Here is a 26,730-nt window from a genome sequence, read left to right on the forward strand (position 1 = left end):
CTACAGGGGAGCCACAAATGAGCTTGTACTGCTCACAACAATTCACCAAATGAGGACAACCCTGGTGTTATTCTACATGACAGCCAGTTAGCAGGGTTTTTAATGAAGGTCAGCACTGTCAGTAAAGTTCAATTACTTATACTTACAAATCACAGAGAAGCTTGTGCCTCCAGGAGTTTTCCATGAGCTTGAGCTGAGAACTGACTTGTGGCTTTGATGGCCAGTGTTGGGTAGTAACTGAAAGTTGTGACACTACCATCTTGACTACATTTTTCAGTCATGTGACAGTGGTTCAGATGTTATCAAAATAGTGTTACAGGATACTTTTTCAAACAAGTAGCAGTGTAGGGGGAGTGTGGGGAAATAATTAATTTAACACTCTGCTAAACAAAGTTGAAAATCTGATTCATTTGAGTGCATTGGTTCACTTGAGTAGTTCATAAAACGATTCAAGCCACTGTACAGAAGTTCCTGCTCAGCATTTTAGGTCTTCTTTTAAAAGTGGAATATTTTGTTAAATGTTGCTGTTCATATGGTGTTTTGACTGTAGTTTTGATTCAGGTTTTTTAAAATGTATTTAGAGTAAATGTATCTGTTCAAGTTTGATGATGTGACCCTATGTATGATTAGTCGTTCATTTGAAAAACTCTCTTTGTTTTTGTGCTACAAAAAAAGTATGGGTCTGATTCAATCACACTTGATTATATAAAGTAGTTATATATTAAAAAAAAAAAAAAAAAGTTAATTATATTCTACAGTAATAGAGTTAGAGTGTTTTGTTAGTACCTTGTACTATAGGTAACTTGCCTTTTTCAAAAGACTAGCTTGATTGTAGTTTAACTACTCTAAATCATGAGTGGCATGATTCAATACAAGTTAAGCTCAGTCAACAGCATTCGTGGCTCAGTGTTGATTACCACAAAATTTATTTTGACATGTCCCTCCTGTTCTTTAAAAAAAAAAAAAAAAAAGCAAGAAAGAAAGCCAAAATCTGGGTTACAGTCCACTTACAATGGAAGTGAATGTGGCCAATCTGTAAACGTTAAAATACTCACTGTTTCAAAGTCACAGCCATAAGACGTAAACACTACGTGTAATATAATTTTACTGTGATAAAATTGCTTACTAACCTTATCTGTGTAAAGTTATATCCAATTTTACAACTTTGTTGCCATTATGACGTAACGCTGTAAACTCTAAAACGACCATAGTAGTGACGATTACAACAATTTTACAGCTCAAAGAATACACAAGTTTTAACAGAAGAATTAATGAAAGGGCTTTTATAAAATTACAAGCTTCACATGTCTGCCTTTAAACCCTCCAAAACTTTTGCCCCATACACTTCCACTTGTAAGTGCCTCACTGTAACAGTGATATGTATTTTTTTAAAGAAATGGAGGGGCAAGTCGAATTTTGTTTTCTGTAGGAATCTCCATACGATGTGCCACAAATGCTATTGATTAAGCTTAACTTTTATTGAACTCTAGGTATTCCTTTAACACTGTTGATAACATAATGAATCTTGTTATTCCATTCCAAGTATGATAGCACAGGAGGCCCAGCCTCTACTTACCTCACCATTGACTTTTATATGATAATGCATCAAATATTCTCATTATTCAATGAGTGCCTAGAGAAAACAGCAGATTTATTTCTTCTTTTTTTTTTACGTTTCCCCCAGTGTCTCTTAGCGGGAATCTCACTGTTGATCGACTGGCTGTCTTAAATTGGGCCATCGGAGAATTGCTTGCATTGCTAATATCAGCTAGAAGGTTTAAGAAAAAGGAAAATGTGACAAAGGAGATCATACAGAAAGCCTGAAGGGTTAGTTCACCCCAAAAATAAAAATCATCATTTACTTACCCTCATGTCATACACACACTTATGACTAACTTTCTCCTGTTGAACAAGAGACATTTCAAAGAATGTTGACACTCCTTTTTTCCGGACAGTGAAAGTGAATGGTGACTTGGCTGAGCTTGAGTAAATGACGACAGAATTTATATTTTTGGCGAACTATCCCTTTAAAATTACAGCTTTATCATGGTCCTTCATTTCAGATACAAGAGTGGCATCAAATGTGAAATGTTTTGCCACAAATGCAAGGCATGAAAACAGGAATAAGTTCAAGGAATGTTCTATGAGAAAAAACAGAAAACATACACACCCTGTCTTCCAGCTCTCTTTTGCTCTTCTTACTGATTTCAATTGCCATCATCAAGTTGCTTTTGCCAACAAGATCAAAGTGGTCTCTGAAGCATCGTCTGCTAGCAGGCCTGTGTGCATATTTGACTTGCTAATTCTACCATGGTAATATTGTTATTATCATGAATATTTTGTACAGCGGCCGTAATGATCTCCCTCTGCTTTTGGAAATGCCAGCTCTGCGCGTCAACTGCCTACTTGGTGTTTCGCCATCTTCAGAAGCACCATCTGTGACCCCCGACCCCAGGCTGTGGAGCGGAGATTGAGCCAGGCTCAGTAGCTGTTTATAGAGAGGCTCTGTTGACCCAGTAAGGCCACTTACAAGCTGCCAGGGCCCTGGATATCCATAAATGACCCTAAATGGTTCCAGGATCTGGAAAAGCTGGACCGGTAGATGTCTCTACAGACACCAGGCTTCCTGATCAGCTCATTTGATATCTGGCCTGGAAATCCAGCCAGGCATTAAACATTCAGGAGACAATTCCTTGATCCCACAAGCTTGGAGACAGGAGCACTGGGCTTGGTGCCCTAACCAGCAGGAAAGTTAGATGCCATTCAAAGGGGATGAGATGGATAGAGATTACAGTGAAGTATACTGTTTAGAAATCATTTTGAGTTGTAAAAACAAAACAAAAACAGGAAAAGCTTAAACCATTCTAAGCTGGTTTGCTGACCTTAACTGGTCTAACTGGCTTGTCTCCCAACAAGCCAATACGATGTATGTAGGAATATAAATGGACAACTCATGTTTAAGAAATGAAATTAAAACAATTAAAGGAATATTCCGGGTTCAATGCAAGTTAATGTAAAATTGTCTATATCCTTACACAGAAAAGATTAGTAAGTGATTTTATCAACACTTAAATCATGTTTACACACACATTGTTTATGACTCGTGGCTATGCTTTTGAAACAGTGAGTATTTTAATGTTCAAAGGTTGGCCCCATTCACTTCCATTGTGCCTCACTGTAACCCAGATTCTTTTTTTTTTTTTTTTTTTTAAAGAAAAGTGGGAGCAAGTCACAATTCATTTTTGTGATAATCAATATTATGCCACAAATGCTGTCGATTGAGCTTGACTTGTAATGAACCCGTAATATTACTTTAAATGAAAGCAGAGTGCAACTAGTTCAAAACTGCACAGATATGGAAGGAAAAAAACTACAAACAGATCAACATAATTGTTGTTTTGACTGGTTTCCATCCTCTTGAATGGCTCATTCTAGAGTCATAATATCCTGTTATGTCTGTTTGCATGCTTTTTTCCGAAGTACCATTCCGGACATTCTCCATTTTATCAGGCATTCCAGGAACATTTATCTTCCCCTCTGCTGACTGTCATGAGGAATACTGTGGGGCGAACTCACTAAACAGTTGTGCCGCCTTTGCACGCAGTATTTCAGCGCAAAAACCTGCATCTTATTTACTAACCACCCACATTCCAATTTAACCAGGCGCTAAATGTGCTGAAATAACACTGAGCTGTATTTAAATTAAGTCATTGTCATTCTTTTTCATAAGAAACGTGTCTTTTTTAAAAAGAAAATTAAGCTTATTAAACTGTAGATTGCGCCTTATTCACAAAACTCGCGCAATTAATGTAGTGCTATTACCGCCTGCTTTCCGGAATTTCATTTAAAAGAGATGTTTGTGTACATTTTCTGTTGATGATGGCAGTAGTTATTCATCATGGAGAAGAGCATTATTACTGGGCATGTATCCAGACAGACCGCTTAGACAAGCACACATTCTGCATTTTTTAAAGCTGATTCTTTAGTGAACCGTGTGCTAAAATAATGCACACAGCACATGCCAATAAACAGCACTATCAGTAAGCACAGTTCATTCTTGGTGAATTCCCCTGTGTTTGAAAGTAATCTGGCTAGGCTGGATAAGTGGTTGACACTACCTGGATGGCTATAGAACAGCTGGATGAGTTCAACACTGTCCATGCAGTTTGTTCATTGGAAAATGCCCTCAAAAGAGGCCCTGGAGCTGAAGTGAAGGTTTTGCAACCAGTTTAGACCGCAGATGCCCTGAGCATGTGTTTGTGTGTGTTGAGTGGGGAAGTGTTCGATAGCATGCTTATTTTAGGTACTGGCCCCGAAGTCAGGAAGCATTATTTATAGACTGATGGCTGTTTAACACCATGGAAGAAGTGACTGTATCCTGACCTCGTGTAAACCCAGTGTGGGAGTTCTCGTGGACATACAGTATGACTAAACGTGTTATCGCTCTCTTTTTGCCCGTCTATCGCTGCCTCACTCTCTCCCTCTGGGAATCTTCACCTTTCTAACCTTGGAACAGTATGGACTACATAAGTCGTCTCTAGTCACATCATATTCATAAGACATTCTTTACGTTTCCCGCTGCTGTTAAGCGATCAAGTACTCGGTCAATACCCTCCTCGCCCTTAATGCGTAAAGAGCAATTCCACATCATGGCCGTCCGTGCCTGCAGCTGAATGATGTGAATTTTCTGCTCATGTCCTCCCCGCCTGTGCCCTTGCTTCCTGCGGGCACAGCAGCGGTTGTCTTTCTGATTTCTGTTACCGTTCCCACCCTCCTCTCACTTTGCCCTAGCCGACTTGCTGCATGCCCACCGCGAGTCGGTCCATTAGCATGTATGATAAGTGCCGAGAGTGTCGGCAGGCCAATTTAGTGTCCGCCTTGCCGCGCCGAGGCCCCAGCCTGCGCTATCATTGGAAGATAATCTACCACTGTGAGGAGAGAAGGGGAAAAAGTGTCAGTTCAGGATGGGAGAAAATTACTCCTATTTTCCCGCCTTTTTTTTTTTTGCCTGAAGGCTTGTGGCTCTCTGAAGCTATCTTCAAGACGTGGTGCCAACAGCGGTGACAGGGCAGAGTTAGTGTGCTTTCATGCCTGCTTCATTTAGCAGGCACGCACCGCATCTGGGTCCGGTTAGATGCGCCACCATCTGAATTTGGATTTGCTGAAAAACGTTGGTTTTAAAAATGTTAGCTTAGAGCTTGAATCGTTTTTAGCTTAGCTGGGATATTTGTGCTTACTGAAGCTAAGATGAAACACTAAAGCAAGAATAGTAATAATATTTAGCATTGTTTAATCATCGGGATGAAAATTTTGTCATCATTTACTCACCCTCATGTTGTTCCAGACCCATATGACTTTCTTCTATGGAGCACAAAAGGAGATGTTTGGCAGATGTTCACCCCAGTCACCATTCACTTTCATTGTATGGGAAAAAGATGCAACGAAAGTAAATGGTGACTGAGAATAACATTCTGCCAAACATCTTCTTTTGTGTCAAATCAAGCCTGTCAAGTTTGGAACAACATGGGGGTGAGTAAATGAAGACATAATTTTCATTTTTGCATGAACTATCCCTTTAAATTCATGTAAGATCCTTGTAAAATGTTTCAATGCAAGCATCTTGGGTAAGTGTGTTTAAAGCTGAAGTGTGTAATTTCTTCAATGTCTAAATACTTTCGTCTATTTCAGTTTAATATGCGGAGATGACTATAAGTGCGACATTTGTTGGTGGGCTTCCCTGAACAGTGTAAACACTATGACTGTGACAGTATCAAAACATTTCTGTGTTTGTTTGAAAATCCCTACCAGTCCAAAACAGCAACACTGGGTTAAGCATTGGCATTTAAAAAAAAAAAATCTGTTTTCTAATCAACTGCAGATGGGGCGAGTGTTTGGAAACCTGTTTAAAAAACATAATTTTTCAATTCCGTTGTTGATACTATACACTTTCATCTTGTTGAAATGTATTAGTTTGTTATCAGACAGTTAAAACAGAAAACAAATAATCTAATTATTATGGAAACACTAATGGTCTATCCAAAGCACATGAACCAGGTGTGAAAACCCTTTACAGGGCCCACAAATTAGTTTTTTCTTTTCTTTTTTTTTTCTTCTATTTGTATAAGCAGCTAAGCATGTTTAGAAGTTTGTCAGTTTATTTGATCCCCTCTCTAATCACCCGGATCTGATTAGCCCTTTTGTCTAATAGATATTTTATTATCACTGTTTGTGTGGTGTGTGGAGATGTATTTACACACTCCTGCCACAGGATCTTAAGAGTAGGTTGGCCTAATGGAAGGGAATTGTGATATTGGAAAGATTACAGTAATTCAGCCGGCTGTAATGGAGCTGGCTGTTTCCGGAGAGCTCTCCGCGATTTCGAAATGTCACAACAAAGAAAGGAGGAGATTCAGCAAATTTGTGCCTTAAATAGAAGGGCGGACAAAAACAGAGAAAGAAAACAGGGTTTGAGAGTTTGTGCGTGTTTATATTAGAGAGGGAAAGTAAGAAAGAAAGCATGAGCACGGTTTTCTCTACTTGAATTTTTCTCTGACCTTGCCAAACACAGTACAACACAGTGGAGGAATGATGTCATAAAGATTTTGTTTTGAAAACACATTATGATGTCACCAGGGGCGCATTAAGTTACCTCAGGGCCCATGGGCTCATTGTTCTTCAGGCCCTCCTGCCAGTCGTCTGACGGTTACAGGACTACTTTCACTTGTGCTACACAGACGGCTTTCACTGTTGTGCACCGTCTCCTTGCTTGTATCAGCATTTATATGCTCTCTTCCTGCGAACATCAACATGGGAGGATAGGGTAGCGGATTCCGTGAATGCCCCAAGTTGTTGGCCCCTGGGCTTCAGCCCATGTAAGCCTGTGCATTAATGCGCCCCCGCACCAAAGTCCTAAATTAATACTCGCCAAGCACAAAATACAAGTTAAAAATTGCTTTGCCGATTAAAAGGCAAGTTACTGACCATTGGATGTAAGTATATCTACAATGCCTTAAAGAGATTAAAAATGAAAATTCTCATCATTTACTCACCCTCGTGCCATCTCAGATGCATATGACTTTCTTTCTTCTGCAGAACACAAATAAAGATTTTTAGATGAATATCACAGCTTTGTTGGTCCTCTGACTTAAATATTAATTTCTTTCTCACCACACCTATTATATCACTTCAGAAGATATGGATTTAACAACTGGAGTCATATGGATTACTTTTGTACTGACTTTATATCCCTTTTGGACCTTCATAGTTTTGGTCACCATTCACTTGCATTGTATGGACATACAGAGCTGAAATATTCTTTTAAAAACCTTAATTTGTGTTTTACAGAAAGTCATACACATCTGGGATGGCATGAGGGTTGGTAAATGATGAGAGAATATCCCTTTAAGTTTTTATTTTCTCAATGTGGTAACACATAAATATGAGGTATATTCCTCGCAATAAGCAAGCAAGTAAAAATTTAAGGAACAAAATCATGATGCAGCTTCACGTTTTTGTGAGTAGTGCAGTTTCAAATAGAGTGACAATGACCTGCACTGTTTGTCGCTAATATGCACAGAAAAAAACAGCTAAATAATAAAGACAAAAAATAAAGCCTATACATCTCATTACAAATTGTAAAAAAATTAAAATAAATATATATATACGGTGTATATATATATATATATATATATATATATATATATATATATATATATATATATATATATAATTTTTATTTTTTTTATAGCCAGTACGAATTATGTATGGCTGGTAAATGTTTTTAATTTACTTCCCAATGACAGTTGTTGCAAAATGTTTATTCTGGACACTGGATGTCATATAGAAAAGAAAGCGCTTTAGATGAGATGGTAAAATATGTACTGAAGATGCTAGACACATCTGTGTGTGTGTGGGAATGTTTCACTTTTTAAATGAAACCAGAGCAAAGCCCAGATTAAATGGTGGTTTCTAAGCCTTGATTTTTTCCATCTTTATGTGGTTACCAGAGTTCGCTCTGTAACAGGCTGTTGAAACAGACATTCTGTTTGGGAGGCATAAATAGCCTCTGACAGGCGTTCTTTTTTGTTGGCGAATATAGATTTCTGTGTCAGATGGAATAGCTGTAAGTGTATCAATAATGTACGGCAGCCCCAAGTCTCCGATGTAATTTAATTCAAGTTGCGATGAATTATGCCTCAGTGTTAAGCCGCGAGTTCTGCCGCCTCTGGGCAAAAGAGCAGGGGGTTGTTTTCTTTTTATCTCTCTCTCTCTCTCTGCCTGGCCTCTCATGTCTGTTTTATCTGTGGGAACTGTACAAAAAACACCATAGTGGGTGACCTCTGGAGCAGTGATGTAACAGGAGTTCACTGGGAGAGCTATGATAAAATTTAAATATGTTGTAGTTGATTTGAGACCACACACACACACACACACACACACACACACACACACACACACAGAGGGCCTGTAGAAGACAGCTTGAGGTTACAGTAACTCAGTTGTTATTTGAATCTGTTTAAATCTACATATTGACGACAGTTGTTTCCACTTTAAATTTAAATTAGAGTTTGATTCTCCTGTGCGTGACATATGCTACAGAAATCCCACTTTACCACCCTTTAGCATATGTTTGCAACTAGCACCATTTGTGCTGTAGATATAAATGATACAGTACCTCAAATTAGAAAGCTTAACAAGTGCTATTTTCTATGCAATTGCATTTTTGTGTGGTGAAGAATAAAACACAAAAAAATACAAAAAATTAAAGGAGGCACATGAGCCAAACCTAAGGACCAGAATATCATAGAGTTTGGGGGATGGGCACATTTGACCTACCACCCAGAACACCCCTGCAATGCCATAGCAACACGGTAAATATCACCCAGAACAAGTTAGCAACTGCATTGCAATGTCATGGCAACCACTCATAACACCCTAGCATCAACCCAGCTAAATCAGAGCCCTTCTAGTAAGGGGAGTCTACACGCTTAGCATAAAGTAGCATAACATAGACGTTCTATGGCGGTGCACTGGCGAGGAGACAAGAGGCCATTTTTTTTTTATGGATGCTTGAGTGTGCTGAATAAACTGCTATTGTGAGGAAACAGCTCATTAATTAATCAATTGACCACCTGTCTGCTAATCTTCAGCATGTTATACACTAAACAGTTCTTTTGGAATTAAATGAATAGTTTACCCAAAAATGAAAATTCTCTGATCATTTACTCACCCTTATGCCATCCCAGATGTGTGTGACTTTTATTTCATCTGCTGAACTCAAATGAAGATTTTTTGAATAATATCTCAGCTCTGTAGGTCCGTACAATGCAAGTGAATGGGTGCCAAAACTCTGAAGTTCCAAAATCCACATAAGGACAAAATAAAAATACTCCAGTGGTTAAATCAATATCTTCTGAAACGATATAAAAGGTGTTGGAGAGAAACAGATCAATATTTAAGTCCTTTTTTACTATAAATTCTCCTCCCTGTCCTCAGTCAATCTTCACTTCAGTTAGGGGTGGGTGATATACCGGTAGACATAAAATAGAAATTTGGCAACCGGTATACATTTTGGATTATCGTCTGTATCACGGTTACACAAAACCGCCACCGCGTGCAAGAAATATGCACTTCATTCTATTCACGTAACACATACGCGATACACTTTCTGTCGGAGAAATGGAGGAGGAAGGCGAAGTGGTTTTATGTGAGACTGAGAATTGAAGAAATGGTTTTTCAGGTACTGACCATTTTTCAGTGACATTAATCTCATGTTCTGAATAGGCTTCTCATCAGACACACGCAGCTATGTTTAACGTGAATTTCGTGCACGCTACCTCTGAAGCATGAACGTGCGCGCAAGACCAGCAGGCTTCCAGATTGGGCTCCACAGACACTTGTGCTACTCAATCCAGTTTCTCTCTATCGCGGCACAAACTTCAAAACTTGTGTGACCCATTTGAATTCTACTTAGTTTTTTTAATATATATACATTAAAGCGCTATGGAGAAAGTCAGACATCTCAAACGGCGAGAGCGCCTGACATCCTAACCAACACTGACGAGGAAAACGGCTAAAACAATGTGTCATGCGCTAACAATTATGCGTATCTGTCATGCAGATTTTTTAAACCAGTGGTTCTCAACCTTTTTGACTCCATGGCCCCCCACTGTTCAAGATGAAATTTGAAGGCCCCCTCGCCCGAAACTAGACATGTCTGATTAAAATAATTAATCATGGATAATTTTGGATTCTAGAAGTGTCAAAAAGAGTCTGTTTATAATTTGTAGGCATACATCTTAAAGTATTTTTTTTTTAGCATTTTAATTAAGTTGAATTATTTTAATATTTCTTATTTTAAATACATTTTCTTGAGGCACCCTTAGAAGTGTGCTGAGGCCCCCTAGTGTGTCCCGGCCCCCTGGTTGAGAACCACTGTTTTAAACTACACATCATCACCCTTAATAAAATTCAGTTCAAATGATGTTAGATATTAGAAAACAAACCGGCTTTGCTTTCAGATATTCAAATATTGTCTACAGAGATGACTTAAACCATTAAGAGCCTAATGAAGTGTTTTATAATAATAATACTAGTCAACAACATCAGACTGAAATGTGAAATGTAGCTTTTGGTACGGTTGATTACTTTTTGAATACCACCGAATTACTCTTATTATTATTTTACTCTGTTTGTCAAGTTCCGAATACAGAGAAAATTATATAAGAGGAAGTCATTTCCATTTCTGAAGTATTTAATTCAATGACTTGATTTTTTCAAAAATAGGCATTACAATATGGTTATTTAATATATAAACCAATTTTTATAGATTTTTTTTATTTTTATTTGAAACTATATCGTTATCGTGATATAAAATTAGTGAGATCGTGATATAAGATTTTGGTCATATTGTCCACCCCTAAATTCAGATTCACTTTCCCATTCTTCATCTTCTGTGTTTGGTGATTCACAGTCTTAATGCATATCGCCCCCTACTGGGAAGAGAGGATAAAAATGACTTAAATATTGATCTGTTTCTCACCCACACCTATAATATCGTGTCTGAACACATGGAATTAACCACTAAAGTTGTATAGATTACTTTTATGCACACTTTATGTGGATTTTGGAGCTTCAAAATGTTGGTACCCATTCACTTCCATTGTGAGGACGTACAGAGCTGAATTATTCTTTTAAAAATCGTAATTTGTTTTCTGCAGAAAAAATAAAGTCATACACATCTGGGACGGCATGAGGGTGAGAAAATCATGAGAGAATTTTCATTTTTGGGTGAACTATCCCTTTAAATGTGTGTAGAGTTTACTACAATAAAAGTTGTGTTTTATAAGAGAAGACCCGGATAATTTTGTGACAGTAGGTGTCAGTTTAAGGCTCTCCCCACTCATTTGTATGGTATACACAAACAGTGACTTACTGTTGTAACACACAAGTTGACGTTACGCTCTCTCCTATGATAAAAACTCAGTATAAAGGATCTCTGGCTAAATCTTGTTTTACAGTAGTGGTTACGGTGTTTCAGTTGTAAAAATAACTGTAGTAACGGCCAAAACTATTTTTTAACAGAAACTATGGCAACTATGCTAAGTGTTAGGTTCCCTCACAGTAGTTTGCATTCCCTTAAAAAAGGTTTTGCATTCCCTCACAATAGGTCTAAGTTTTGCATTACCTTACAATTATTTTTAATTCTCACGCAATAGCTTTATCTATCCCTTACACAAATTAACTGTGGCTTTAGTACAGTAACAATATTTTAATCATTACATTTATAGTAAAACCACAAGAAAAGCTAAATTATGGTAATAAAAATCATTCTGTCAAAAAAAGGAAAGAATGAAAGAGAAAGAAGGAAAAAAATTAAAAAAAGAGAAAGAATGAACGAAATGAAGACATGGTTACTACAGTTTTACTAGTAACACAATGGTTGGTTTGTGGTACAAGTATCATGGTAAAAAAAACATGCCCTTAAGAGAATTAACCATAACTTCACATTAGTAAACTGCAGTTACCTTTTTGTTTTTCTCTGTAGGAACCCGTTTTAAAAACCATTTGGTACATGTTTCACAAATTAACCATGGAGTTAATAGTAAAACTGTAGCAACCATGTTTTTTTTTTTTTTTTTGGCAGAATGATTTATTTTTATTACGTTTAAAACGTTTTGGTTTTCATTTATTTTTACTATGGTTTTACTACAAATATAATGGTTAAAATATAAATAATGTAGTAAAACCATGGTAATTTCTGTGGTTGGTGGTGTTACTACAAACATCGTAATTGAACTGGTTACTGTAGTGAAACCAAGGTTCATTTTCATAAGGTATGGATAAAGCTATTGCAAGGGAATCCAAAACTACTGCAAGGGCATGCAAAACTGCTTCAGAAAGTAAATACCCTCCCTGTTCTCTAAGGGGCTCCATGCTTATCCACAATCACAAGATAAAAAAAATAGACTTGCATTTTCAGAATTAAATACATATAGCAAACCTAAGACTGAAGTCTACTAAAAGTTTGAATTGAGTTTGTGTAATAAGCCATTCAGACTGTCAATTGCAGAATTGTATTTCTTAGGGACAGCAGTTTAAAATAAAACAGAACCATAATGTTTGAGGAATATCAATATGGTGCCTTTACGAATTACAAATTAATTGCAGAATTTTAATACTTGGGGCTGGGGCTTTAGAAAAAAAACAGAATGTTTGAGGAATATCAATACCATTCTGCCTTGCAATCATGATAAATACTGTTTATACTGTATAGCGTAAAAGCCAGATCCCTTGATCTGCTTTATTTGTTGACAGTCTGTAAAGTTCGATTCTTTACTTTAATGGTGAAAAGTGTTTCTCATGATCCATTGAGAGATGAAAAATGGATGTCTGAATGAGGGGGGTCCAGTCGATTTGCCTCTCTGTCTGGCTTTATGAATGATCTCCAGCGCCACAGAGGGCGGAAATAAGACTGATTCCTCAGGCAGCCCACTTCAAATATATACAGCAGGCGCAGAGAATACCAACTCCATTATTGTGACAATCTCAGCGCAGCAGGACCTGTGAAAGTGTCCCTGTTCCACAGGACACTGTCTGTTTAGAATGCATATTTATTTATTGAGTTTGGCTTAGTTCTTTTCATGTTAGGCATTATGTGATCCCAAAGTCTCGAGATCGAGGCAGGCAGGCGGCCTGGCGTTTTGCAGTTCTGCACTTCTAATGGTAGAATAGAGAGTGAATGAATCAGCCTTCTGATTCATTCTTTCTTTATACTCCGTCAGAGGAGAACAACTTTTTTCTTGCTTCAAAAGAAGCAAATCTGCTTTAAGGAGCTAAATTTAAATGTGAGGTGTTTAGTGGTTATTGTGATTTATTGATTTTTATTGTCTCCTACACATGTTCTGGTCTGTTGTTATTGCACTGTGATTGATTTATATAGCAAACAATTGTCAGACTGTTAACTCCACTTTATTATGAAATATTGCCTTATATCAAGGTGCCTTAGCAGTAAGCAGCATAGTGGGTCTCATTCACTAATAATTGTGTACAAGTATAAATACATGAATACACATGCATATATATGTGTGTGTGTGTGTGTGTATTGATTTTTCCACTGAGAAAATAGGATGAATTTCACCATCTTCAGAAAGCTGACTAACAAACTACAGCATCATCAACAGGTGATCGCACACGCTCCATCTCTCTCTCTCTTTCTCTCTCTCTCTCTCTCTCTCACACACACACACACACACACATACATTCTTGTTTCTCCAATAACATGTTAGAAACAGCCCAAGCCATGATACTAGTAGTTCTAAAGTGATGTTTTTGAGAGGCTTGGACACATCATTTGTTTGAACCAGCAATGGCAGATTCTGAATGGTGGCATAAGAAAGTAGTTCCATGCACAAATGCGTTTTTATGACCATACTATTATTTTCCTATTTTGTTTTATTTTTATTTACTTGTTCATTGAACTGTTGTATATAAGCAATATCACACTCGCAATCGTGCTATATGGCCCTAAATCAGCACTGCTGTGATTGCCTATGGCCTCATGCCTGCGGTCAAATCACAGCAGTGCTGATGTAGGGCCATATCACACTTTTGATTGTGTGATATTGTTTAAATATATATATATATATATATATATATATATATATGTATACACTACAATTCAAAAGTTTGGGGTCACTTGCCTAAAAAGTTTCTCATGATCTTAAAAACCTTTTGATCTGAAGGTGTATGCTTAAAGGTTTGAAATTAGTTTTGTAGACAAAAATATAATTGTGCCAACATATAAATGTATTTAATTACAAAATGAAAATTTTATTTAAAAAAAAAGGTTTTGAAATGGATGACTTGGACCAAATAATAAAGAAAAGCAGCCACTAAGTGCCCAGCATATAGTATAGTATACTCCTTCAATACTGTTTAACAAGCATCCCAGGGTGATACCTCAAGAAGTTGGGTGAGAAAATGGCAAGAGTACATTGTGAAAAAAATAAATAAAGAGTGAGTAAGTGACCCTAAACTTTTGAACGGTAGTGTATATATATATATATATATATATATATACTGTATATATTCACACACAGGTTTGTGAATGAGACCCAGTATCTTTAAAATAGTCCTCTCTGTGGAACGACCCTCTTTTCAAAGTCAAAAACAAGTTTTTGTGTGAGTGACATCTCTTGTCACAAGGTCAGGGCGTCAGATTAGCAGATTGGATCTAATCTATCCCTAACCAGCCGGCTAATAAGCCGTGTGTGTGTTCTCTGGAGCAGATCGATCCTGTCTCACACCTCTTGCCTTCTCACACCGGCTCTGCCGAGGACACCGACACTAATGGCCACATTTGCTCCTGCCCACCGGTACTGTGTTCCTGCTCATGATTTTTCCGACAATTAGCAAGGCGAGTGGATGCACCCTGTTCTCATCTCTGCTGTCATCCTCTCTGGCCTGGACGTCCACTTAACTTGCTCTTTGGGGTGAACTGTGGATGTGAGATATAATGGGGTTTTTACCTCAGGTACAGTACACACATAAACAAACATAGAACACTTTGAAGTCTCTGTGTGGCAATTTGTGGTAAAACAGGTGGCATGATGAATGACAGATAAAGGTAATAATAAAACATTTGGTAACACTTTATAAAAAGTTTTATTCATTAGGACTAGACAGAATTTGTTTCCACTTTTTTTGACTGTGATGAGTGCTGGAAAAAAAATCTGTGGAATTAAGTGGAAATGTAAATATTAAAGTGTTAAACGGAGTTAAATCTCTATAGGCTACCCTTATTTGCCTGTGAAAGGGCATGTTGAATTTGGAATATTACAGAAATATGCAGAGCAGTCTGTTGAATTCTGCTGGCACAAATTGCATGCAGGCCTATAACAAACATTTGAACACAATTTTAATGTTTAATACATTTTATTAGAATTCTGTGGTGACAATTATGGTGATGGAAATTACATTTTAATCTTTTCTGAAATAAAATGGTCAACTCCTTTGCCTTGCTAAGGCTACTTTCATAGCTAACATTTAATTTATACTAAATACACACAATTAAATAATATTTTCACACTTTTTGCATAATTCGAGAAAATATAGCTTGATTGGAAACAACACCATATAAAAATGTTCTGCTCACAGATGGTATTTACCTTGATTTGTCTTTGTAGTTTTCACTTACACTTACATCAGTTGTCTCATATTTCATTTCAAGCATCACCTTTGTGGGCTTGTTAAACTAGTACACTAACTTTTAGAGACAAATTTTTTTGGTGTGGTGGATATGATGCAACAACTGTGGGAGAGTCCTAAAAGTTGATGGAAATTATTTCTCCACAATAAAAATGTAAATGTTTATTTCAATCTTGTTTATCATAGTTTCTTAACATTTAATAATTTGTATGTTTATAATGGATTTCCATTGTCCTCGACCCAGACTTTCAATACTAAGCTAAAACCGTAAAATGTGTACATAAAATGCATTTTAAAATTATCAAAAATAAATGATGAAGGCCTGGTCATTTTTTTTTTTTTTTTTTTTCTCGACTAAACTGACTTTCAGATACCATAAAGAAAGAAAAAAAGTTAATCTTTTCATTTTGATAAAAGTCAACCCCCTGGGACATGAAATTGCCTGAAGTTGAAGAAACACAAATATATAAATAAGTTAATTCACATTCAAATACGAACTTGAAAGTTTGATTACATTTCTTAATTTTTGAATGTGCATTTGTGATCTCAAGCGTACAGTATATAATGTATATATTACTTACATGCATGTTTAATAATGTTATTTATGAAAGTTATAAAGTGTTCCCATGGAAATTTGTACTTTTTTTTAAAAATATTTTTATAGACATTTTACAACCTTTATATTGAGAGGAGAGTAGAGAACGGACAGGAAATTATGGGGAGAAAAAAACGTATGACACTCCCCCTCCTGGTCGGATGAAGAGACAACCACTTGCCTACCCTAAAGATCAAAATGTCCCTCAAAGATTGCATTTAGTACCAGCCCTGAAAGGAATCATGAAATGCTGCAAGCCGGATTCAAACTCTCATTTCCTGCATGAGCACCACAGAGTGTCTGATCTTTTTCACTGGATTCTGTTACATATATTAATCAAGTTTCACACGAATGCCTAAATATCAAAAGTAGAGATGCATTAGCGCATCGTTTTTAGGAGGTTCCTCAGATGGACTTTGTTTGAAAGGCATTGTCCTGATTTTGCCTATACTTCATTAGGTCCAAAAGTGAGAACGTCCACCCATCAACGGTTCTCCCTCCTGTCCTTTCCTCCTCTCTCTCGTCTTCTCCTCCTCTTTCCTCCCCTGTGCTGCCATGATAACAGAGCCGCCCTGCGCTCTCAGGTCATTAGCCACAGGCTCTCGTATTTTTATTAACGAGGTATGGGAGCTCATCATTGGCCTACCTCGACTGACGAGGGTAATTAGGTAAGTAATAATGTGGAGCCGCAGTCATGGCTCTTAAATGCCCATTGATGACAGTCAGATCGGAAGCTGGGCTTTCCTCGCCTATTAGCAACACAGAGATTGCAGGCCTCATCACTGAAACCACAAACTGACATAATTACACGCATCACACTCACACACACGCACACTCTCCTTGTCTCTCCCTCCCCAACACACACACTTTTTAGTGCCAGTGGTTAATGGAGGCATGTTGTATTTGGAGAAGTCCTCAGGACCTGAATACTTATTATGAGTGCTTGATGGTTTATGTGCTCATTTTTGGAAACAAGACATCGATGTTTGTGTTGTGATGTCTAGAGTTTGCTCACTTACGGCGTGAAAATAAAATGTTCTTTTAATGCTTCCGTTGACATATAAGGTCATTTGAGAAAATGGAGGTGTTATCTTTAACAGATATCTGGATTTCCTTTATCTTTAGGTGCTGAAATTCAAGGATATTATCTCTCATTGTTAACATCAAGGTCAATGTACTGTCATGCAGTCACTTAGCTTGATGTGTTACATACAGAGTGAATTAATTAATTTGGAAAACTCTGCCAGATATTTGAAGGTATTAGATTTTAATTGGGGAGTCCTACCATTAGATCATACATTTCACATATGTGTCTGGGATATTTGTATTTGAGAGCTGATGTGTTATAACAGTCCAAAATATGGATATTTAAAAAGTTTAATAACTAAGAGATATTCAGAGCTTTATTTTATGTGCTTAGTAGTGAGCAAACTAGGGATTTATGTGCAGAACTATATATTCTGCTTAGTTTTCTATTTATGAGATAATCATTACGTATTACTTTTGGATTAGCAGAAATTCTAATCACAAAATCGACATACATATCTCATAATTTCTTTAGCGTTTTATGTACAACAGTTTGAATGTGACACACCAGCACGTATAAACAAAACAACAATTTCAGTCACTTCTGTCTAAGTGTGTGGTTCTTGGCCAGAATAATTCAGTTGAAAAGTGGACCTTGCCGCAAATTCGCCACTGATCATTTTCACATGCAAATCAGCTTTGCGGCAAACTTGCAGCAAATTGTCCATTGTTGCCAAAGGTTTGCTGCAGGTTCACCACTACCGGTGAAGAGCTGAAAACTTCTGCCAAACGTTTGTGGCAAATCACAAGCTCATTTGAATGTGAAAATAATGAGTGGCAAATTTGCAGTAAATGTGTGGCAAGTTTGTGGTTAGTATGCCAGAACTCTAGATATTTTGTAAAGGCTCCTGGTCATCTGTGTCTTCACTGGTCTTAGATAAAGCCTATAGGATAAGTCTCAGATTGCATGCCCACCAACCGCCCACCACATATAAAACTGGAATACATTTTTAGGATATAGTAAGCGTTAATCTGATTGGTTGGTTTTAAAAAAAAAAAACTGCGAGAAGAGGAATAAAGCCTTTTTATATACACTATGTCCACCTGGAAACAAAGTTATGTTTACAGTGTATTGGGTTGATATAACGAGCACTTTTGAGGGTGAAATAATCACTGGATTCGCCAAAGTTTGCAATGTTAGTGACATCAAATCTTTGGAACATATCCAGAGTTTTGTTTGAGGGTTTTAGTAGCAAGTTACTGGATTTTTCTTTTTGTTTCATTAGTTATGCCAGTGAAATAGCCTGTTATTATTACTGTATGTTGGCTTGAAAAAGACATTTTAAGCTGATTAGGGTTTTTACAACATCCCTAAAGCAAGACCAAGATGTTCACTAAAACTTTTTTGGTCGAAAACGCATTGTTTTTGAGACCTTTTGAAAATACATTTTACACTTTGGAAAACAACGACATAAGGAAACTGAAAACAGAGTTTTCAGATGAATACAGATTAGCGTGGACATTTCCTTAGTGTGCTATGTCTTTTAGAACTGATCGAATTATAGTTTTCGCACAGTGGATGATCAGAATTTCTATAGAAGATTTGAAAAATCCACACTAATATGTTTTCATTTGAAAAATCCATTTTCAGTTTTATAACAACTTCATTTTTGGTCTGGGAAAATGGAGTTCTAGTGTGGATGAGAGGTGTAAACATAGTGAAATAAAGGCCACATCCTCACTGATACGATTCCATATGACAACGCATTCATTTCTATATGTTTACGCCTCTATTCGACACTAAAACAGTGGTTGTCCTTCACTGAAAACGTAGAAAAAGACTTTTGAAAGGCGTTAAGTTTTATTTTTTCCATAACAATCTATTGTTGTGGTATAATTTATCTCGACCATGCCCACACTAACACTAATGCGTTTATATTTGAAAACGGATTGATTTTGCTCTCTTCACGTTTCTCGTCATGTTGAGGTCTTGATTCAGAAATGATCTCCATAACCGCATACTTCGTAAAACGATGACATTAAGAATCTAATAAGCGTTTTCAAATAAAAATATATTAGTGTGGATGTCGCCTTAGATAAACCTGCCCCTAAATGCTTCGTAAAAACAATATCAACTGTGATTGATCGTTTAAAATGTCAGTCAGACAGCTCTTTCTGTCTAAGTGGGCAACTTTTGACCAAAATAATTCACAGTCAAAACCAGATCTTTTGCAGTGGATAAAAAGACTAGATAAAGCCTAGCTTGTACTCACAGGTGGTTGAGCTTTTGTTGATGGATGTTTTGTTGAGCAATGTTGTGGTTGACATTTCTTACCATGTCACTATCACAAACCCACGGATCCTTCATTCCGGTGCTGCACTTAATTTTGATGCCGGTGTTTGCGGTTGGTCTGCCACTCTTGACACCCACTCTGTGTGTTCTGTCATAAGCAGGCTCTTTACTGTGCATTGTGGAGGAGGGCGAAATGTCAGTCAGCACAGCAGGAAAATTATCAGTCGAAGGCGGCAGGGAGCTGTTTGGGGGTGCAAGGGGGGTGATCAGAAAGAAGTGCCCGGGGTAGAAATGGTTCAATGATGAGGACCTGATTAAAGTGGCAAGACAGGAGGGGATGATGGGGAAAATTCACAGGAAAAACAGAAAATAAAAACAACTTTCTTTTTTCACAAAAACGTGTTTTTTTCTTTGCCCAAAGACAGTACACGGCATATCTTAATAAACACACAAACATCAAAAGTGCTCTCGAAAAACTGCGGTGACGTTAAGGCAGTGCATTACCAGCTGAAATACAGTTTGTTTGTTTTATTCATTTTGTCAACAAGTGATATACAAGTGAGAGCCCTGATAGTTTATGTCTGCAAGGTGACACAAGCCAAATATGAACAGCATTTTTCTTATTTCCTGTGGGCTGGACATTTGTAACGGGTAGACAGGTCCTCGATGTAATAAGTGGTCTCCATCGAGAAAGTAGTTGGACTGAATGTCATATTTTGTGCTCTGTCCACAGGTAGAATGTAAGAAGGCCCAGCCGAAGGAAGTGATGTTTCCTCCAGGGACACGGGGGAGAGCCAGAGGCCTGCCCTACACCATGGACGCCTTCATGCTGGGAATGGGCATGCTGAGTAAGTGGCATCTTAAATTCTTGCTTACAATTAGTCATAAATAACCCTGTCAATTACTCATTGACCTGTATGCTTCTTTAAAGCCTTCACGACTTAGTGTTCACAACCCAATTTTTGTACATAATGTGAAGTATTTCCAAGGGAAACAAGATATTCAATGAGGACAAAATTTACAGCAGGACTTCATTTTATTATTTGAGGTTTGATTGGATCGTGTAAAGTGGGTGTTCCATATCAAAATGGACCAGGTAGATGGTATGGTCTTTATATATATGGTTGGAGGAGGAGTTGAAAAATAAGAGGGTGAATCTCACAAAACCTGTCAAGAAAATGTCCTGGTCATATTTAACCCCAAATTAAAACAATTTGCATCAAGAAAATGAAGCCGACATTTAAAGGAATAGTTCACCCAGAAATGAAAGTTCTCTCATTATTTACTCACCCTTATGCAAACCCAGATGCATATGATTTGTATGTATCTGCTGAACTCAAGTGAAGATTTTTAGAAGAATTTCTCAGCTCTGTAGGTCCATACAATGGAAGTGAATGGGTGCCAAAAATTCAGAAGTTTCAAAAATCACATAAGCATGAAAGTAATCCATAAGACTCCAGTGATTAAATCTGTATCTTCAGAGGCGATGTGATAGGTGTGGGTGAGAAACAGATCACTTTTACATTCTTCATGCGTGATGCCCCCTACTGGCAGGGAGAAGAATTTCAAGCAAAAAAAGAACTTCAATATTGATCTGTTTCTCACCCACACCTATCATATCACTTCTGAAAATATGAATTAAAACACTGGAGCCATATGGATTACGTTTATGATGCCTTTATGTGCTTTTTGGAGCGTCAAAATTTTGGCACCCATTCACTTGCATTGCATGGACCTACAGAGCTAAGATATATTCTAAATATCTTTGTTTATGTTCTGCTGAAGAAAGAAAGTCATACACATCTAGGATGGCATGAGGGTGAGGTGAGTAAATGATGAGACAATTCATATTTTTGAGTGAACTATCCCTTTAAGACCATTAATTTTTTTTTTTTTTTTTTTTTGCATTGTGACATTATTTTGAAGACATTTAAACACATTTTACTCCCACATTTTACCCCTGAATTTTAATTACCATTGTAGAAATTCACTATTCACAATCAGCCATGATTAATTTAATCCAAGAGTGAAAGTGTCCAATAACAAAATGGTTTCTGAGATTGAGTAGTTTTCAGCTGATCATGTGATTTTTAAAATGGCAGCCCTCATGAGGAGACCCTCTCCATGTAGAATAAAACAGCTTTTATAAAGTTACTGATATGACTAAAGACCTCATCTCGTATGAGTGGTCATGATTTTATACATAAATTTCAAAATTACAATTAATTTCTTTAGAAGTAAAAACTTTTTTAATGGGGAAAAAATTACTGAGTGCACCTTTAAAATAGGACTCATTTTCTATATGCAAAATGTAACTTCTTATTTGTTTCTTTTGATTTTGGAGGAAAATAGGACCAGGAAATTTTCTTGACAACATTTGTGAGAATCAACTAGAAATGTCTGGAGATGTCAGCCAAACTAGAAAGTCATTTTGAAGACAGCAAGTTATTTTCATTTACTTGTATTAACCCTGCAGAGAAAAAACTACTTAAACCAGCCCAAACTTGTTTTGCTGGTCTTAGCTGGTCTGCTTGGGAGACCAGCTAAGACTTGCTAAACCAGCTGAAGACCAGCTTTGCCAGGCTGATATACCACCAGATATTTAACCAGCTTAGCCTGGTTACATTTTTTTTTTTTTTTTTTAAGGGAAAAGTCCATGTTGATGTGAATCTAGATCATAAATAACCACTGGGTGGGATTTTAGAGCAAGCATTGTTTCATGTTGACCTCATAGACAAATGGTCGTTTCAGACTGATGCCCCCAAATATGTCTGTGCACATTTTAAACACAGAAGCTGAGCTTGATGGTGTGGAACAAGAGCATCACTGTAAACTCAAAGAACAAAATGCCAAATCATGATGTTGGAACAGTCAGACAGGGAGAGGCAACGGCCTATTGAAAGTGTTCCTCAGAGAGAGCTCTGCATTTGCGTTAATGCTGCCACGCTCTGCTAGCGACTCTACAACTGCCATGCCAGTTTGAAACTTTTCTGCATTTCTGCTGGGAGCCTCGCTCAAAGTCTACATGGATATGATACGCATGCGTCGCTATCACATAAACGAGCTCTGGAAGCCATCAAACACAACGAGCCATCATCCTGACAGCCGCAAAGCTCGTCTTGATGTTTCTCTGTAAATTTGACTTATGTCAGGAGGACAGGAAACGTAAATTCAGACAAGAATACCCACCTCTCACCCCCCCCCCCCACCCAGCTCCCGTGACGAGAGATAATTACTGTGAGATTGATCGTCTGCTGAAAGTAACTGAAGCAAATAAATCGTTTGATGCCTCGTGCAGAATGCGAATGGCAGCTAATGGGTGAAGCTGCAGAAGAGGTCGTCCTGCCTGTAATGTGACTTGATGAAGCATCCTCGCCGGCCCCGCATGAAATATGATATTGATATTCAGCCAGCTCTGCTTCTAGCCCAACCAAAACCCTAACCTACTCTCACCAGAGAAAGTCTCCACATTATAGTGCTAAATGAAGAGGAAAATTTAAGTAAAGTTGTGTTTTGAACCCATGATTTCAACAAACTGACCTCAAAGGAGGGTGTAATCCTTCTGTTTGCAAAGCGGTGTTATAATCATTAAAGGTGTCCTGGATTGCAGACATCTTAGAAGCATGGATAGAGCATCATGCTAAAGTTATAGTTTTCGGTTACAAATACCATTGTAAAATGCACTATTTGCAGTCAGCCAAGATTAATTTTATTTCAAGCAGATAAGTGTCCAATAACAGAGGGGTAAGAGAGAGAAAACGAGTAGTATTCGCTTGGTACCAAATTCTTCATGTCATGTGAGTGTGATGATTTTAAACATATTTTTAAGAAGTACACTTCTTTTTTTTTTTTTTTCGATGTGTAATACTTCTGCTTGAGTAAACTGAGTGCACCTTCGATGCAAACTTAAAGGACTTTCTTTTTTTCCATTTTGATAGAAGCTTGTTTACAGTGACTCACATGGTCACACAGGAACATCCTTTGTTCAGCGCTAAAAACAACGCTAGTTCACAGGTAAGCACGTGAGCCACTGTTAACAAGCTTTTCTCATAGAAAACTTACATTTTGGGTTGTTTCTCACCAAAACCTATTGTATGCCTTCAGAAGACTTAAGGCCAAATTATACTTAGAGTGGTGGTGGTGTAGTGGACTAAAGCACTGAACTGGTAAGCAGAAGGTTGTTAGTTCAATCCCTACAGCCACCACCATTGTGTCCTTGAGCAAGGCACTTAACTCCAGGTTGCTCCAGGGGGGTTGTCCCTGTAATCAGGGCACTGTAAGTTGCTTTGGATAAAAGCGTCTGCCAAATGCATAAATGTAAATGTATACTTCAGTTGGGCACTGTGCTAAATGCTCCACGCACAGAATGCATGACGCAAATTTCATCATCAGCCCAGTCTGCGTGGACTATTCCTGCATGGCCCGGTTTTTCTCAACATGCATCGTCGGTGCGTGCGCCTGCTGTTGACTGTACTAAAAGGTACCAAAAAGCAGTCGTAGTACACATACGGCGACCGCGTCTTTATTTGGTCGCGGTCAAAAGACTATGCCTTGCAAGTCAAAATGTACTGGGGCTTTTATTTTTAGGATACTTTTTTTTTTTTTTTTTTTTTTTTTTTTTTTAAGGCTAAAGACAACCCATTACATTCATTAAAAAATGTCATTTTGTGTCCTGCATAAGAAAGAAAGTCATACGGTTTTGAAACGACTCGAAGGTGACATCCACACTAATTTGTTTTTGTTTAACTAAATTTGTGTCATTTTTCAAAGAATACGGAAACATAAGTCTCTGTTTTCGGTGGAGGAAAACGCCAATCTAGTATATATGAGAGCCGTTAACAGCTAAATTAAAGCATTTTCAAACGAAATTGTATTAGTGTGGACGTTGCCTAAATTATTATGGAATTTTCATTTTTGAGTGAACTATTCCTTTTAAAAAAAAAAAAAAAAAAACGAAAGTAAAATAAACATTAGCAGCCGTTATTTATTTAAGGGTTCAACTACGAACGTATCACAGCCACATCAAGACTTTGTGCCAAGATCCAAAAATCCCTAGCATTTTAGTAGTCCATGATATCATCCGACTTCTTTCCGTTGGTGTCTACAGTGCCAACAGCATGATGTCAGCTCAAGTTGACTCGAGTTGAGGTTGATGAAATTATGCCGCAAGTGGGTGTCATGAGCTTATTAGGGTTTAAAGCAGATCAGTGTTGAACAAACAGCAAGGGAGGAAGATGGAGCAAATTGCAAAGAGGAGACAGTGGGAGCGGGTTAAAGGGGTCACGCTCACTCGATTGCGACACTGTCTTATCTAAATGAAATTGGAAAGCAGGACAGCGAAACAATCCTTTTGCTAATTTGCATACAAAAATCAACAAGGCTCATTATTTAAAGAACTGCAATTCCTTATGTGTCGAAATCTCATTAGAGCTCTGCTCTGAGCAACGGTGTTTACCACACCTAATCGAGCTATTTATCTTTATTGTGCTGGGCCTCATGTATGTTTGCTAAAATTAATACACATCTCAGCCGGCGCAAAGTACAGCTTTACCAGATGGATAATTGATTTTACAGTGAATCGAAACTGTTGAGCCATAAAATGGGTGCATTAGCATGCATATTAATAACGCAAATAAGAGGGCGAGGCCGTCGCCACTAGGCCAGATTAAGTGACAGTCTTTATTTACTGCGTTGCCGGGAGACGGAAGGTGCCTGCCGTGGTGACGGCATGGCTCAATGAGTCTTCTACCCAGCCTCAGGTACCTTTCTCTCTTCCCCCTCGCGTTTCGTCTCATTTGGCTCCTTCTTGTCTCCCACTGAGAGGCCTTGACTGCTACATGCAGTCTTGCCACTTATTATTGGACGGCAAAGTCGTGGCGGCCTGGCGCGTCAGGTGCTGGTCTCATGGCTTTCCCCTTTGTTATGCCCACAGCTCGATGTCAAGGCTTAGCCTGGTCATTAAACACAGAGGAGAGCCATTTAAGTCTGACAGTTGAGTTGAATAGTTTTGATGAGGAGGTGGAGGAATGTTTCTGGGGGAAATGCTACCTTACGTGTGAGGTTTTGTGTATACAGACTATTATGAATCTCTTCACTGGTGAACAGCAGGCCGTTATTTGTGGGTATGGGGCTATATACAGTACAATCCCGAGGGCCATATACTGTAGTTTAAAGGTGAAGTGTGTAATTTCTGTGCTAATAGCATCTTTAAAAGGAATTACAAAAAATAATGGCTGTTTCCAAACAAGTTCTTGATTGTCTGCCTTCCCCATCTGCCATTGGTCGGACAAAACAATAGTCCACCCAACCCCGACTGCCTATTTTACTCTCTTTTTAATCATCTATCTGACTTTGAAATTAAAGTACAATGTTCCTCAACAGCTTTGTGGCTCCTCTATTTTGTTCCCATAGGTGCTGGCCCTACCACTATGTTAATCCCCTACTGTCAACAAAGCCCCATCCCTCTACATTTAAAGTGATCTCTCTAAATGTCATATGAAAAGCCCGTGTCATGTATATTTAGTCTGTGCGTCTGGCTCTTGCTCATCCTTAAGAGCAGAGTACACAGAGCCGCTGTAGTCTCGAGAGAGACCGAGGAGCCCAGATATTAAGACTTTGCAAACATGTGATACAGCTCTCACAAAGAGTAAAGTTAAAGATGGCCTCCTTGTGGCAAACAACACCTTGAGAACTAATAATGTGATTGTTAAGTGTGTAGTTCAGTGGCAGGATCCTGTTCAATTCAAGAATTGTTGTCACAAGTTGAGACTAAAGCAGTAAGTCGCAATATGCTGCACATTACATTTATTTTATTACGGTATAACATCAAGGGGAGTGCTTAAAATGGCTTTACTTGTGGAAAAAAATGACTGTAATGCACATACTTGAGTGGCTTTGGCAATAGCAATATGATAAAAGACACAGATGTGATGAGTCCAATTTATTATTAATAATAATCTGACTAAACAAATCTTTTAAAAAGTAATGTAGTGCATTATCCTAACTGTAGGATGTTTATGGTTGCCAAGCAACATAGCAACCTGGTGCATTAAAGGAATGGTTCACCTGAAATTGAAAATATAATTTACCCATGTTGCTTCAAACCCGT

At 37.9% G+C, this 26,730-nt stretch overlaps 1 protein-coding gene across 14 annotated transcripts in view; it reads left to right on the forward strand.

The window, feature by feature from the left end:
- The window catches only part of LOC127430227 (RNA-binding protein Musashi homolog 2-like), a 405,789-nt gene that overhangs the window by 305,433 nt on the left and 73,626 nt on the right, over nt 1–26,730 (forward strand). For all 14 annotated transcript variants that reach the window (XM_051679847.1, XM_051679846.1, XM_051679845.1 and 11 more), the window contains exon 9: nt 20,356–20,470. In XM_051679847.1, the coding sequence (XP_051535807.1) occupies nt 20,356–20,470 (115 nt within the window). The remainder of the gene's footprint in view (nt 1–20,355; nt 20,471–26,730) is intronic.

Source organism: Myxocyprinus asiaticus, chromosome 39 (genome assembly GCF_019703515.2).
Source record: "Myxocyprinus asiaticus isolate MX2 ecotype Aquarium Trade chromosome 39, UBuf_Myxa_2, whole genome shotgun sequence".
NCBI lineage: Eukaryota > Metazoa > Chordata > Actinopteri > Cypriniformes > Catostomidae > Myxocyprinus > Myxocyprinus asiaticus.